Here is a 13,782-nt window from a genome sequence, read left to right as displayed (position 1 = left end):
AATAAAACTTAAAAAAAAAAAGACCGTACCCTTTTATGTAATGATGTTTACTTTGAATTTATATTAGTTCACACAAACACTCCATCCATGCTTTTGTTCCGGCCCTCCGGTCCAGTTTAAGAACCCATTGTGGCCCTTGAGTCAAAAAGTTTGCCCACCCCTGGACCAGACAGATTAAGTCATGCCAGGGGCACAGGAGGGGATAGTATACTGGTCACAGAGCAGCATGGGAGGGCTCAGACGGTGGCTCACCCTACTTGGCACTTGCGTGTGTTCCGGAGGATGTGTGCTGTGTTCAAGGACCATAGCTGATAGTGTAGGAGTTGGCTGGTCCCCTGGAGGCTGAGCTGGGAAGTTCCAGTGCTGTCCGTTGTAAGACGTGTTTTCTTCTCTTCCAGGCCTTGGGGTTTTTGCTGTGGATTGTCTGCTGGGCAGACCTCTTCTACTCTTTCTGGGAAAGAAATTGGGGCAACTTCCCGGCCCCGGTGTTTCTGGTCAGCCCAACCCTCTTGGGCATCACCATGGTAAGTAGGAGGTGGCTGCCCGCCAGGCAGTATGGAGATCAAAAGCAGTGGCCAGCATTTAAAAATGAGAAGATCTCACAGTAAAAATCCACAAATCTGGCTTCTCTCAAAAAACTCAAAGGTCCGGCAGCACTAGACTAGCAGTCTTCTGGGGCAGCAGTCGGCTGGAGCTGAGAGGTGACTGCAGCCTTTCAATGGGGCAAGCGTGGTCCGGTTGTCACAGTCGCCACTGCCATTTGCCCTCCCTGCGTCCGAGGCTGAGTGCAGGTGCCGTCCTGTGCTGTACCTGCTGTTCTCTGTTCTTGCACTGGCCAGCTCATCACTTACAGTAGTTGCCTGGGCCTCTTGAGCTTTTAGGCTCTGCACAAGGAGTGGATGCCAAGCTGAACGAGAGACCACCCTGCCCCATGTGGGTCCCTCATTTAGTGGGAGATGCAAACAGGGGAACTGCTTTATCACTGCTTTATTATATCTAATTCTCAGAACGACCCTGTGAGATAGGCCCTGCTTTGTCTCCGTTTTAAGGTGAGGAGGTTAAGGCCCAGAGAGGTTATGTGCCCTGCTGAAGGTCACACAGCTAATACATGGTCTAGCAAGGGGTGGTCACTCAGAAGTCACGCTTTTAGTCCTTGCATTCCACAGTGACATGCTCTGAGTGAAGGCCATTCCTACAGGGTGCCATGTCCCTTGGGTCCTCTGAGGAGCTGGAACGTCCTCGGCAAGCATGGCCCTGAGTGTTGTAGAGGGAGGAGAGAGCAAGTTTGGGGCAGGATGTTTTGAGCAGAGAGAACAGTATGTCCAAGGGAGGGTCGAGGCCAAAAGGGAGCATAAGGAGGAGGACGATGAGCCTTTCTTGAAGCAAGAAGGTCGAGTGGGGGTTCTGGGGATAGACCAGGGGTGGGGAATGTCTGGTCCAGGGCCACATAAGACCCATGAAATCATTCTATCTGTCCCTGCCAAGGCAACTGCAGGCGGGACTCAAAATTCAATGAATTTAGGAGCTGTTTTCATAGCAACATACATTTATATTAAGCGAATAATATTAATTAAATGATGTTATAAATATCCACATGGCTCTTGGCAGAAAAAAGGTTCCCCACCCCTGTGGTAGATAGTGAATGCAACAGAAGGGGGTCAAGGAAGGCAAGTTGGAGCTAAGTTGTGAAGGACCAGGAATCCTCTAGCACAGGTTAACAGTGTGTACTCTGTACCAGGCACTACCCTAGTCCCTTTGCATAATAATTCATTTAAGTATGTTGGCTCATTAATCCCATTTTGTAGATAAGCAAGTTGAGACACAGATAAGAGATAAAACGGGCCCAAGGTCACAGCCAGTAAGCAGCAGAGCTGGCTTCACACGCAGGCTATCTGGTCCGGAGTGTTGGTGGGACTCTTTGCTAATACCTGGCACCTGTGCAGGGCTTTGCTATCCTTTGTGCCCCCAGAGCCTCACACTGTGCCTGACATTCAATAACCACTCCACAAACATATTGAGGGAATGGGGAAATGAAGGGCTTGGTTTTGCTGGCCTGGAGGTCTTGACCTCTACATTTTGGCAAAGGAGAGTCAAGGTGGACTAGTTTGGGCTGTGATAACTCATATTCCCTTAACTTTCCCTGCTCCTGGTCTTCTGATTCTTCATTCAGACCTTTGTCTGTGGTACCGGGCACACAGGTATGACGGGGTGAGGGTCACCGGGCTTTGTGCCCCCCAGGGCTCTGAGCTGGGCTGGCCAAGAGGTGAACTGGCCTGTGAAATGCTCAGTCTCTCTCCTCAGGGCTCCAGGAGGGAAGGACCAGCCCTGCTCTTCCTGTTGCAGGAACATTCTCCCGACATGCCCGGGGACCGGAATATACAGGCACTCGGAGTATGGGATGCGAGGCAGTCAGCAAATGTTTTTCATTCCTAATATGGGCCAGGAGTTGAAGATAAAACCGACACAGTTCCTGTTGTCATGGAATGTACAGTCCAGCTGAGCAAACGGACATTCAACAAATGATTCCCCAAAAGGCACAAAATATTTACCTGTGTGCAGATGGCTGTGAGAGTGAAGTTAGGTGAACTGGTTTGGTTTGGAGGGTAGGAAGGAAGGGATGACGGAGCTGAGACCTGAAGGATGAGCAGGATGTTAAAAAGTTGAAGGGGCCATGGGCAGATGAACACCATTGGCGAGAATAGCACATGCAGAAGTCCCGGGGTCGGAGGGAGAAATGGAGAGTTGGCCTGTGTGGCCGGGATGGAGAGGTTGAGGAGGAGAGGAGGGGAGGTGGGATGGCAGAGGCCTGAGCCTGTGGGACCCTGACCTTCAGGATAAGTGGGTTTTGTTTTCCACTCCCAACACTGGGTTCTAAACTTTTTGTGCCACGGACCCCTTTCTCCTTTGCCAATCTACTCTCCTTCTCAGAATAATGTTCTTGAAAACAGGGGATTACAAAGGAAACCAATCACACCCATGTGCATATATGTGAAGCTTCTGTGCTGTACATTTATGTTTTTAGTTGGGGTTAATTGATAAACATACACTGTCTTGTCACTGCCACTTCCACAGAATAGACAGCAGCCCATCACCCCCAATGCTCTCTCGTGCTGCTCCTCTGCAGTCAGCCACGGCCTCGCCCCTTTCCCAGGAACCACTCACATGATATCTGTCCCCGGCGCTTTGCCTCTTCTGGAATGTCACGTGAGTGGAACCATGCAGGCTGGAGCAGTTTGAGACTGAAGTCATAGCAACAGCGGTTCAACCGTGTTGAGTGTAGCCAAAGGTTGTTTTTTTTTAATTGCTGAGTGTATTGGATTGTATGGTTTCACCTTTCCCCCTCCCCCTCCTCCGTTTTTTTAAAAAAATATATTTTTATTGATTTCAGAGAGGAAGGGAGAGGGAGAGAAAGAGAGAAACATCAATGATGAGAGAGAATCATCGATCGGCTGCCTCCTGCACACCCCCTACTGGGGATCGAGCCTGCAACTCCGGTATGTGCCCTGAATAGGAATCGAACCATGACCTCTAGGTTCATAGGTCGATGCTCAACCACAGAGCCACACCAGCCAGGCACCACCCATTTTTTATCCATTCGTCAGTTGTAGGGGATTTGGACTGGGAAACCAATTGTATTTAAATGCAGTTATGAAAAGATTTAAAATAATGTAAAAAAAATATGTGTTTCTTTATTAATGTATTTCACACCAAGATCTAGCAGCAGGGGTGCTGCTCCTTTACTTCCAAATAGCAATAGTGGGGACCTCTTCAGCTGTATATTTTCAGATGTGATGTCTATTTGTGACAGGCCCGGGTACTGCTGTTGTGGTTTATTGCCTCCACTTATTACTGGTGATGCCGATGTGGGAAGACAAAGCTGTAATGGTTCCCCATCCAAGTTCATGGACTCCCAGGTTCTATCCACAGCCTGTCCTTGGAACCCAGGTTAAACCTCAGGTCTGAAAGATAGAGGTTTTCAGCAAGGATGTGATATGCCTGGCTTTGCATATTTATTTATTATTATTTTTTTAAAATATATTTTTATTGATGTCAGAGAGGAATGGAGAGGGAGAGAAAGAGATAGAAACATCAATGATGAGAGAGAAGTATTGATCGGCTGCCTCCTGCATGCCCTACACTGGCGATCGAGCTCGCAACCAAGGCATGTGCCTTGACCAGAATTGAACCTGGACCCTTCCATCCGCAGGCCCACACTCTATCCACTGAGCCAGACTGGCTAGGGCCTGGCTTTGCATATTTAAAAGCTGGCTGTTTCCTCCAAGTGGAGAATGGATTGTTGGGCAGGAAGCTGGGAGAGCAATGGGGATGAGAGCACTGGGATCACCTGGCAAGAGGGGATGGAGGCTAGGATCGGAGTGAGCAGCAGGTAAGCTGAGGACTGGCCTTAGTGGCAGGGCCAGTGTGTGTTTTGATGGATTAGATGTGGCGAGTGAAGGAGATGGGGGCACTGAGATGGACAGGCGGACAGACCCGTTTCTGGTTCCAGCAGCTGGCTTATGAGGGGAGGTGCCTGGGTGACCTACAGCTCCTTAGGGTGGGTGACCGTGACTGGTCTTGGGGATCTGCCTCAAGGGGGTGACTCTGCCTTCTGGGAGAGAGCCGTGAGTTTCCTTTTTTCAAGGAAAAGCAGTTTTATTTAGTTTTTCTCCCCAATCATTAAGTCACATGTAAAATGGAAGCAGTAGTGCCCGGTATCAGGAATGAAGTAAAAATCCCAGTTCCCCATCACCATGGTTCTAATGAAAATCCCTGAACGTGAGATGTGTGACTGTGGACAGATGAAGTAACCTTGTTTCCTCCAATGCAAACTGAGGCTCCGGCTCTCGGGGAGGTCGGGGGGCAGCAAGTTAGTGCGTGTAAATGCTTCCTATGAGGCAAAGGTAGCAGGTGCTCCGTAAAGAACAGTCATCCCTGTCACCTAAAGCAGGAGTCGAACACAGGTCTTTCCGGTTCTAAATCGGGTGGGCCCGCTGCTTGCTGTTATTGGCATGCAGCCATGCCCATTCATTCATGTATCATCTAGGGCTGGTGTCGCACTGCAATAGCAATGTTGAGTAGTTCTGACAGAAACTATGGCTTTGTGAGCCCAAAATATTTACTATCTGGTCTCTTAAAAAAAGGTGCCCTTTTCTCTTCTATAGTGAACTTCCGCCTCCTAGTCCAGATCTAAACATGACCTCATTAAATTCCACAGCCATCGAGGCAGGTGCTGTTATCAACTCTGCTTTGCAGATGAGGCCGTGGAGGCTCAGAGAGGTTTGGTAACTTGCTCAGGGTCAGAGCAGAGCTGGTTCTGGAGCCAAGTCCTCCCCCAGGCTGTTGTTGTACCACTAGGCTAAGGGCAGCCTCACTTGAGGCCTAGCGTCTGCCAGGCCCCTGGACTGTGGGGGACCTTGGGGACCACAGGGCTTTGGGGCCCTGGCCTTCTCCTGACGACTTCTGTTGTGTGCTTCTCTCCACTAGCTGCTTGCTACCTTTTTAATTCAGCTCGAGAGAAGGAAGGGAATCCAGTCCTCAGGGATCATGCTCACATTCTGGCTTATAGCCCTAATATGTGCCCTTGTCATCTTGAGATCCAAAATCATGACCGCCTTAAAAGAGGTAAGTGTGGCCTCACTGCCTCTTCCTGGGTGGCCCTTGGGAGAGATGCCTGTTCCTTTTGGATGGTGTGGAAAGCATGGGTGGCCATGGGAACCAGGAGATGGGCACCAATGGGCCCAGCTTCTTCCCTAGGGATTTCAATACCTCCCCCAGCCTTTGTTCTAGAACAGCTGTGGGCAAACTACGGCTCGCGGGCCGGATTCGGCCTGCGGAGCCGAAAGAGCGGAGGGTTCTCTTGCTCTCCCCTCCGCTCCTTCACCAGCAGCAGTGTTAACATGGCAACGTCGGGAAACACGGCCGCAGCTCCTTCTTCTGAGGCCAGTTTAAGAACCCATTGTGGCCCTCGAGTCAAAAAGTTTGCCCACCCCTGTTCTAGAACCTTCTTTCCTCACGACCCGACTTGTCTGTGTAGCTCCGAGTAGCCCATGGGGGTCCTCCAGGGGCAGGAGCCTCGGCTGATGCACACCACCCTGTGAGCCTGTGTTAGCAGCAAACAGATGTCTTCAGTCTGGAAGGGAGCCGAGCAGGGAGCGGTGTTTACAGCGTGGCTGCACCCTCAGGGGACCCCCGATTGTCCCCAGGTTACCTTGGTGTCATCAGCCGCTAGTCTGGCTGAGAAGTGGTTCACGTTGGCTGCCATATGCCGCTCCTAGGATTCGGAAGAGTCTGCGCTTTCAGACTCTGTCCTGTTGTTCCCTGCCATCTCCGAGCTAATCAGGAACTGGCATCAGGCAAAGGAAGGGAAAGAAACGGGGCATTTATTAAGCACCTGCAGTGTACAGTACCCTGTCTTTAACAGTGAAGGCAACTGACATTTACTGAGTTTTTGTGTTGGCAAAGTGCCAGGCGGAGGGCGAAGTTCTTTCCATGAATAATCTTACTGACTTCTCACAGTTACTCTGCCAGGGTTTCTCAGCCTCAGCACTAGTTGACAGGTGGGCCAGAGACGTCTTTGTTGTGGGAGGCTGTCCCGAACTCTGTCGGATGTTAGGGGCATCCCTGGCTTCCTCTCACTGGGTGCCAGCTGCACCTCCCAAGTGTGACAAACAGAAATGTCTCCACACACTGCTGAGTGTGCCCTGGGAGGTCTGTTTATAGATGGGGAAACTGAGGCACAGGGAGGTTTAGGTAAGCTGACAAAGTCCCAGAGCCAGTGTGAGCAGAGATAGGACCTGAATGTGGGTCTGCTTCACTCCGGAGCCTGGGCCCCCTCCCACCTCGGGGGCCGCCCTCCCCGGGTGGTACAGGCCACACTCTGATGGAACGGCCTCCCTTGTGTTAACGTGCAAGGGAGGGGGTGTGGGGTGGGCAAGCTACTTCCAGAAAGTGATTTTCTCCCTCCTCCTTCCCTCACGTTTAGGATGCCAACGTCGATATGTTTCGTGATGTCACTTTCTACATTTACTTCTCCCTCGTGCTGATTCAGCTCGTGCTGTCCTGTTTCTCAGACCGCTCGCCCCTGTTCTCAGAAACCATCAACGACCCTGTAAGTGCGATCACGACTGTGTTCGAGAAACATTGTACCAGTGGCTAATGTTGATTGGACACGTGTTCTGAGCCAGGATCACCCACCTGGGATCTCATTCCATCTTCCCCACATGCCTGGAGATGGGTTATATTGTCCTCCCACTTGACAGGGCAAAGCGGAGCCATGGGTTGGGTGGGAGAGCCTGAGGAGGGAACCTGGTTCCTAGTGTAAATTGCTGTGGCTTGCTGGCCTGTAAGTTTCCTCATGTGGTTGGCATAGTGATTTTAGGACATGTGAGCAAACATTTAAAAATCGGGAAGTTTCACATAAATCCTAAGTGTCCAAGCTTTCTACAAAAAATGAGAAGTTCAGGCAGCGTCAGGGCATTAGTGCACAGGGCAGCAGTTGGCCAGAGCTGAGGGGGGTTAGTTTACCGCAGTCCCCACCACTCCCTATTGCATTGTACACTCTTCTTTCATCTAGGTACGTGCCTGGCCACTGAGGGATTTGAGTTTGAGAACCTTGGTCTGACCTGTTAGTTTGAGGGAAATCCTATATGTGCAGAAAGAAATCTTTGGGCAGGTGGAGATGGCCACTCTTCCTGCTGGGGGAATACAGGAACATAGTAATTTGTCACCCTTGCCTCTCTTCTTTCTCCCTCCCCTCTTTCCCTCCTCCTCCTTGTCTTTCTTGTCCCCCCCATCTCTCCCTCCTCCTTTCCTTCCCTTTCTTCCTTCCACCGTTCCAGCCATTGCTGAGTGCCAGGCTCTGATCTGGGCACAGGGCTGTAGCAGTGAATAAAGCAGAGATCTTGTCCACGTGAGGCTTAGCTTGTCATGGATGGGGACAAACAGTAACCCAGGACCCACATGTCTGTCTGGTGGTGGTAAATGCTAAGTAGAAGAAAGCAGGGAAAGGAAATGGAGATGATGGTTGGGAGCCACGTGCAGTTTTTGGTGAGCGATCACGGAATGTCTCCTCCAGGAAATCACACTGGAGCAGAGACCTAAAGAAACGAAGGAGCCAACCTAGCAAACACTCGGAGAAAGAGCCTTCCAGGCAGAGTGGTGGCAAGTGCAAAGGCCCTGGGGCAGGAGCTGCTGTGGAATGTTGAGGGAACAGCAGGCGAGGCCAGCATGGCTGGGCAGCAGAGGCAGGCAAGGGCTGAGGGTGGCATTTGAGAGGTAGGCCAGATGAGCTGCGTGGATTTTATTCTGAGAGGGACAGGAAGCCTTTGGGGCTTTTATCTAATGCTTTGTTCGTGGCTATTCAACTGTTAACAGGAGAAATTGCAGCAGGAGCAGTTTTCAGCTGCTGTACTAGTAGTTCTGTTGGGTGGGGCCTAGACCTCACCAAAAGGCTGAGGCTGCCTTTGTCAGCGATGAAGGGACTTGTGGGGCAGCAGCATGAGGAGGAGGCTGAAACCTGTGTCCTGAAAGGCCCCATTCTTGGATTTCCCTGCTCAAGGAGGGACTGAGTTGGAGAAATTAACAGATTGTGTGTGTATGCAAATGTGTTTGTGTGCATGTATGTGTTCGTATATGTGTATGTATGTCTGTGTCCATGTTTATATATGTGTGTATATTTGTGTTTTTATGTTCATGTTTTGCATGTAGATGTATGTTGGAGTGTTTGCGTGTATGCATGTGTTAGTATGTTCTTATACATGTGTGTTTGTATGTGTGCAAGGTTCACAAAGGCAGCAACCATGCCTGTAGTACCCATTGGATCCTGGCCCACGCCTGGCACAAAGGAGGGTTCAGATGTCTGTGGCGATTGTGTCTGCTGGTCCTCAGAGTTTGTATGTGTGTGTGTGGATGTATGGCAGTGCAGTGTCCCCATCTGGAAGCATTTATTAATTGTCAGGCTGCTCTGTGGAGCTGAGAGTCGCACCAAACGAGCCACACCCCCTAGGTGGCTGCAGACCTTGGGTTCCTCCGAGGGGACTGCGTCCAGGTTTTCCTGGGCGTGTGCAGGGAGGTGGCCCGCAGAGCTGATGTCTTCCTCCCATTGTGTTCTGTGTTCCCAGGGGCCGGGGCCTGGGGCCTGACCTGCCACCCTGGGCCCGCTTGCATGTTCAGCTCCAGCAGCTGGAGGCTGGGCTGCGGGGCGCCGGGACACCCCGACTCTTCTCCCCAGTCATTGTTTATCTGTGTTAGGAATCGGAGTTCAAAGAAATGGGCTGTCGACCTAACTTATCCCTACATCTGATGGCCAAGGCGGCCTGTGTTGGGCAGACCCTGCGCTGTCATCCCAACTGGGTCCCTTCGTCCCTTGCACAGACATTTTTTAGGCATGCGCTATATATGTGCTTAGTTCTGGGGTCACAGCAGTGTGTGAAATAGATGTGGTTCATGCCCTGCTGGTTACCTGTTATTCCATCACACCCAACCTGTCTTTAGTTTATTGTGTCTCACAGTTGTGGGTGTTGGCTGGGCTTGGCTTGGCGGGTCTTTACTTGGGGACTCTCCAAGTTGGATGGTTGTAGGGGCTCGAGTTTGACTTCCTCTCTCACTTGTCTGGTGGTGAACTCGGCCCCTGGCTGGAGCCCCGGCCGGGCATGGCTGCTCCATGTGGCCTCCCAAGCGGCCAGGGTCCTCACAGCGTGGCAGCCATGTGTGTTCCAGGAGAGGGAGCCAGGCAGAAGCTGCGTCACCTTTTATGATCCAGTCCCAGAGTCACACAGTGTCACGCCTGCCCTCCTATCTCTTTCTTTTAATTTATCTTTATCGTTGAAAGTATTACAGATGTCCCCCTCTTCTTCCCCCATTGACCCCTGCTCCCCACTCCCGTCCTCTTCCCAGGCCTTCACCCCTCTGTCCAATCACAGAAGTCTGCCTGGCAGCAAGGTCGGGGGACACAGACCCACCCCTAGACGGGGGCGTGGCCAGATCTCACTGTGCGACCACGTGGGACGGCAGGTCTTCTCTGGCCATCTTGGGAAAGAGCACCTGCCGCCTGCCTCAGGAAGCTTCTGGCCTCTTGGGGAGACGGGAGACAAATGACCATGGAAACAATTGAGATGAAGGCGGAGAAGCAGGTCACGTGACTTTAGATTGGGAACTTTTCTTTTTGGGGCTATTGCCCCTCCTTGCAGGATCTCAGTGTCCTCATCTTGAAAAGGGGTTGAGGCTCCACCTGGTACTCACCTCACCCTCCTCCCTGCCCCGGATGCGAGAAGGGGGGACACAGTTAGGTACCTTCTGTGCCTGTCTCCCTCAGAGCTGGTGCCAGCGGAGTCTGAAAGTGGGGAGAGGCCAACCCCTGCCTCTCTCCTGTGCTTCTAGCAGCAGTTCCTGTCGCCTGTCCTCAAAGAGGACAGTCAGCCAAGCCCTGAGGTTGGCCAGGGCCAGACGAGGCCTGGGTGGAAGCCGGCAGCACTTGGCTTCTCTGGTCGTTCTTGCTGAGTCACCCTGCCGGCCGGCCCCTTGCGTGACTCAGATGTCTATTCTGGCCCTGGTCTCCTGCCAGGGCTGCTCCTGTCCTCCAGGCGGCTGAGCATGGCTGACCAGGTTCCTGCCTGTCCCCGGCCTCTGTTCCCTTTATCTTGCTGGTTCCTTTTCTGAGGCTGCTGCTTAGGGTTGGGGGATGGGGTTTCCATTTGCAGTTGGGGACATCGTGGTCAGACGTGGCCATGTGGCAGGCCCTCACTTCTCAGCGTGGCATCCTCGGACCAGTGGCATTGGCATCCCAGGTGCTCGTTGGAAACGCAGCGTCTCAGGCCTCCTGAGCCCGGCTGACTCAGCCTCATTTAGCAAGATCTCGGGGGCACGGTTGAATGCACTGGTGCACCTCAGCTAAGAACCTCTCAGCTCATTTTACTGTGCACATTTCACACGTACAGTGGAGCTGAAAGACTCGCACGGGGAGAACTCATCTGACCACCAACTAGAATCCACAGTTCACATTTTGCTAAACTTGTTTCATCACATAGCTATCCAGCCAGCCAGTCAATTATTTTTTTTTTTGATATCTGAAACTTCCTTTGAAATACATTAGTATTCTTCACCCAGACACTTCACCGTGCAAGTCACTAGCTAGAGCTCACTATCTGTGTATAGCTTTTTCCCCTGAAACTAAAATTTACATACAGTGACATTGCTGAGTCTTATTACCAGTCAGTGAGTTCTTGATAAATGAATAACTGAAGCCTCTCTTAAGGTATAGAGCATGACCTGGACTCCAGCAAGTTCCCTCCTGCCCCTCCACGGTTTGTCTCTACCACTCACATCCCAGAGGCAGCTGCTGAGTTCAGACTGTTTATAAGCGCATCGTAAACACCATTTTAAATTCCTTTCTCCATTACACTTCTGGTCATTTAGTAATTCAGCATTGTGCCAGGGGCTGAGCTGGCTCTGAGGCCCTAGAGATGAGCAAACGTTGAGGAGAGGTGGAGGCGGGCAGCCGGCTAATAAGCCAGCAGCTGCAGGATGGACGGGGGCTCCAAGGCCAGCCAGCATCCAGGGGAGCGGACGCCTGAGTCAGAGAAAGGAGGGGCCTTGCCAGACCAGCGACGTTGAAGGCTGGAGGGTGCACAGGAAAGCGCTCCCGGTGGAGGAGCCAGCATGTGCAAAGGACGGGCAACGTGCTGGAGCGTGGGAGCGAGCGGGAACTGCATGAGCTCTGCTTGGTCGGGTAGGACGGGCCAGGAAGCCGAGGATTAAAGATCGGCGTGGAATAGTGTGTCACCATAAGGCCTTGGAATCCTGACCTGCTGGGGGATTTTTCAGTCGGGGAGTGACACACTGGGTGGGGGCGTTCAGAGGATCCCTCCCCCTGAAGACTTAGGAAGCCACTGTCGGAACCCCGGCAGGTAGGGCGGAGGGTTGACTGGACAGTGACCCTGCGTGCCCTAGAGCATCAAATCCAGGAAGAGACGGCTGAGGTCATGGGGAAAGGGCGTCGTGTATGCGGTGGGTGTTACGGAAGAAGAAACCGGTCCTGAGCAGGGAGGTGATTAGCACAGCTCTAAGCAAGAGAGGCAACAAAAATCAGCAGTGTTACAAGACATAGCAACACATCTCTTTTATTGTTGGACATTTCAATCGTCCCAACCAGTAATAATGATAGCAGCCCGGTGTGCTGTCTTTGTTTATTAGTTTATTGATCCTGGAAGCAACCCAATGAGGCGGAATTATGAATCTCTCCCTGTTTTTGTTTGTTGTTAATCCACGTCCTAGGATAGTTTTCCTTTTTTTTTTTTTTTTTTTTTTTTAAGAAAGTGTGGAAGGGAGAGGAGAGACAGAGAGAGAAACATCGATGTGAAAGAGACACAGCGATTGGTTGCCTCCCGCATGTGCCCTGACGCGGGCCGGGATTTGTGCCTACAACTGAGGTATATGCCCTTGACTGGAATTGAACCCGGACCCTTCAGTCCATGGGCCAACGCTCAATCCATTGAGCCAAGCCAGCTAGGGCTCCCCCTGTTTCATCGCTGGGGACATGAAGGACCAGAGTGGTGAAGTGTCTTGCCTCAGCCACGAGGCTGGATCCGGAGCCCTCCCTCTGGGTTCCAACACCTGAGCAGGCGTGGCATCACCTGGAGGGCTTGTTAAAACACAGATCTCTGGGCCCCACACCCAGAACTTCTGAGTCAGTAGATCTGGATGGGGCCCCAATAGTCAAATTTATTTTTTTAAATATGTTTTTATTGATTTTAGAGAGGAAGAGAGAGAAAACGATGAGAATCATCAATTGACTGTCTCCTGCACGCCCCCTACCGGGGATCGAGCCTGCAACCCGGGCATGTGCTCTGACTGGGGATCAACCACTGAGCCACACTGACTGGGCAGTATTTGCATTTCTAACAAATTCCCTGGCACTGTGGATGCTGGTGACGGGGCCACATTTCACAAACTCCTTCTCTCAGCTATCCTCCTGTCTTACTCGTCCCTTACTCCTGGGCATTTAGGAAATGCAGAGTGGGAGTCACCGGCAGACAAGCAAACTAAAGGCAAATCCTAAACCAGAAAAGATGTGTGGGGACCTGGGCAAGGTCCCCAAACTGCACTGTGTGAGAGGTAATGGATGTGAGTAATTCTCAAAGAACCAGTGCCTGGGGCTCTTGTATCAAATTGGTTTAATCCCCATGGTTTCTGGCCAAATCACCCAGAGCCAGATGTCGATGCCAAAGAACGCAGCTCTGTTTGCATACATCAGGCTCTCTCCTCCTGCCTCTGCCAGGGCTTGTGTGAATTACTCTCGTTTCTAAATGAATGGGGCACCCATTCACAAGCCTCCGTCCTGGGTCAGGAGTCAGTCCATTTCGGTGTCAGAGGCCAGAAACCCCAAGCTGGCAGCTCTGCTTTTAATGAATTAGACCGGAACATTCTGCTTGGTTTCGGTGGAATGGTCTGTTGTCTGCATCCTCATCCATGAGCCCCTTTCTTCTTCTTCTTTTTAAATTATTATCAGTTCTTGGCTGCTGAAGCACTCCAGTTGTCTGTTTTCAGAGAGGGACGTCCAGAAAGTGGTTCCCAGTCGATACAGATTTGCTTCTCTGTGCTGGTGATGGGGACCCTGTGTCAGACCACCGTGACTTGCGGTAATCTGAAAATCTGTGTTTGGATCCCTTGGAGGGAGGAGGGCTGGGGAGACGAATCTGACAAAGCTCTCAGAGTGTACACATTAGAAACTGGAATGTTCGTGGTAATAACCCGGCCTCATGGAATTTGCAGGGCGAATTTTCTCAC

The 13,782-nt window shown here is 51.5% G+C and overlaps 1 protein-coding gene across 3 annotated transcripts in view; it reads left to right on the top strand.

Annotated features, from left to right (window-relative positions):
• The window catches only part of ABCC1 (ATP binding cassette subfamily C member 1), a 143,990-nt gene that overhangs the window by 43,693 nt on the left and 86,515 nt on the right, over positions 1 to 13,782 (top strand). For all 3 annotated transcript variants that reach the window (XR_004967433.1, XR_004967434.1, XM_036308386.1), the window contains exons 3-5: positions 399 to 524; positions 5,485 to 5,622; positions 6,983 to 7,108. Coding sequence is in view for 1 of the 3 variants with exons in the window: in XM_036308386.1 (XP_036164279.1) it covers positions 399 to 524; positions 5,485 to 5,622; positions 6,983 to 7,108 (390 nt within the window). In the remaining 2 variants the exon portion in view is untranslated. The remainder of the gene's footprint in view (positions 1 to 398; positions 525 to 5,484; positions 5,623 to 6,982; positions 7,109 to 13,782) is intronic.

This window comes from Myotis myotis, unplaced genomic scaffold, assembly GCF_014108235.1.
Source record: "Myotis myotis isolate mMyoMyo1 unplaced genomic scaffold, mMyoMyo1.p scaffold_m19_p_5, whole genome shotgun sequence".
NCBI classification, from domain to species: domain Eukaryota; kingdom Metazoa; phylum Chordata; class Mammalia; order Chiroptera; family Vespertilionidae; genus Myotis; species Myotis myotis.
Note: the sequence above shows the minus strand (reverse complement) of the source record. Positions and strands in the feature narration are given on the sequence as shown.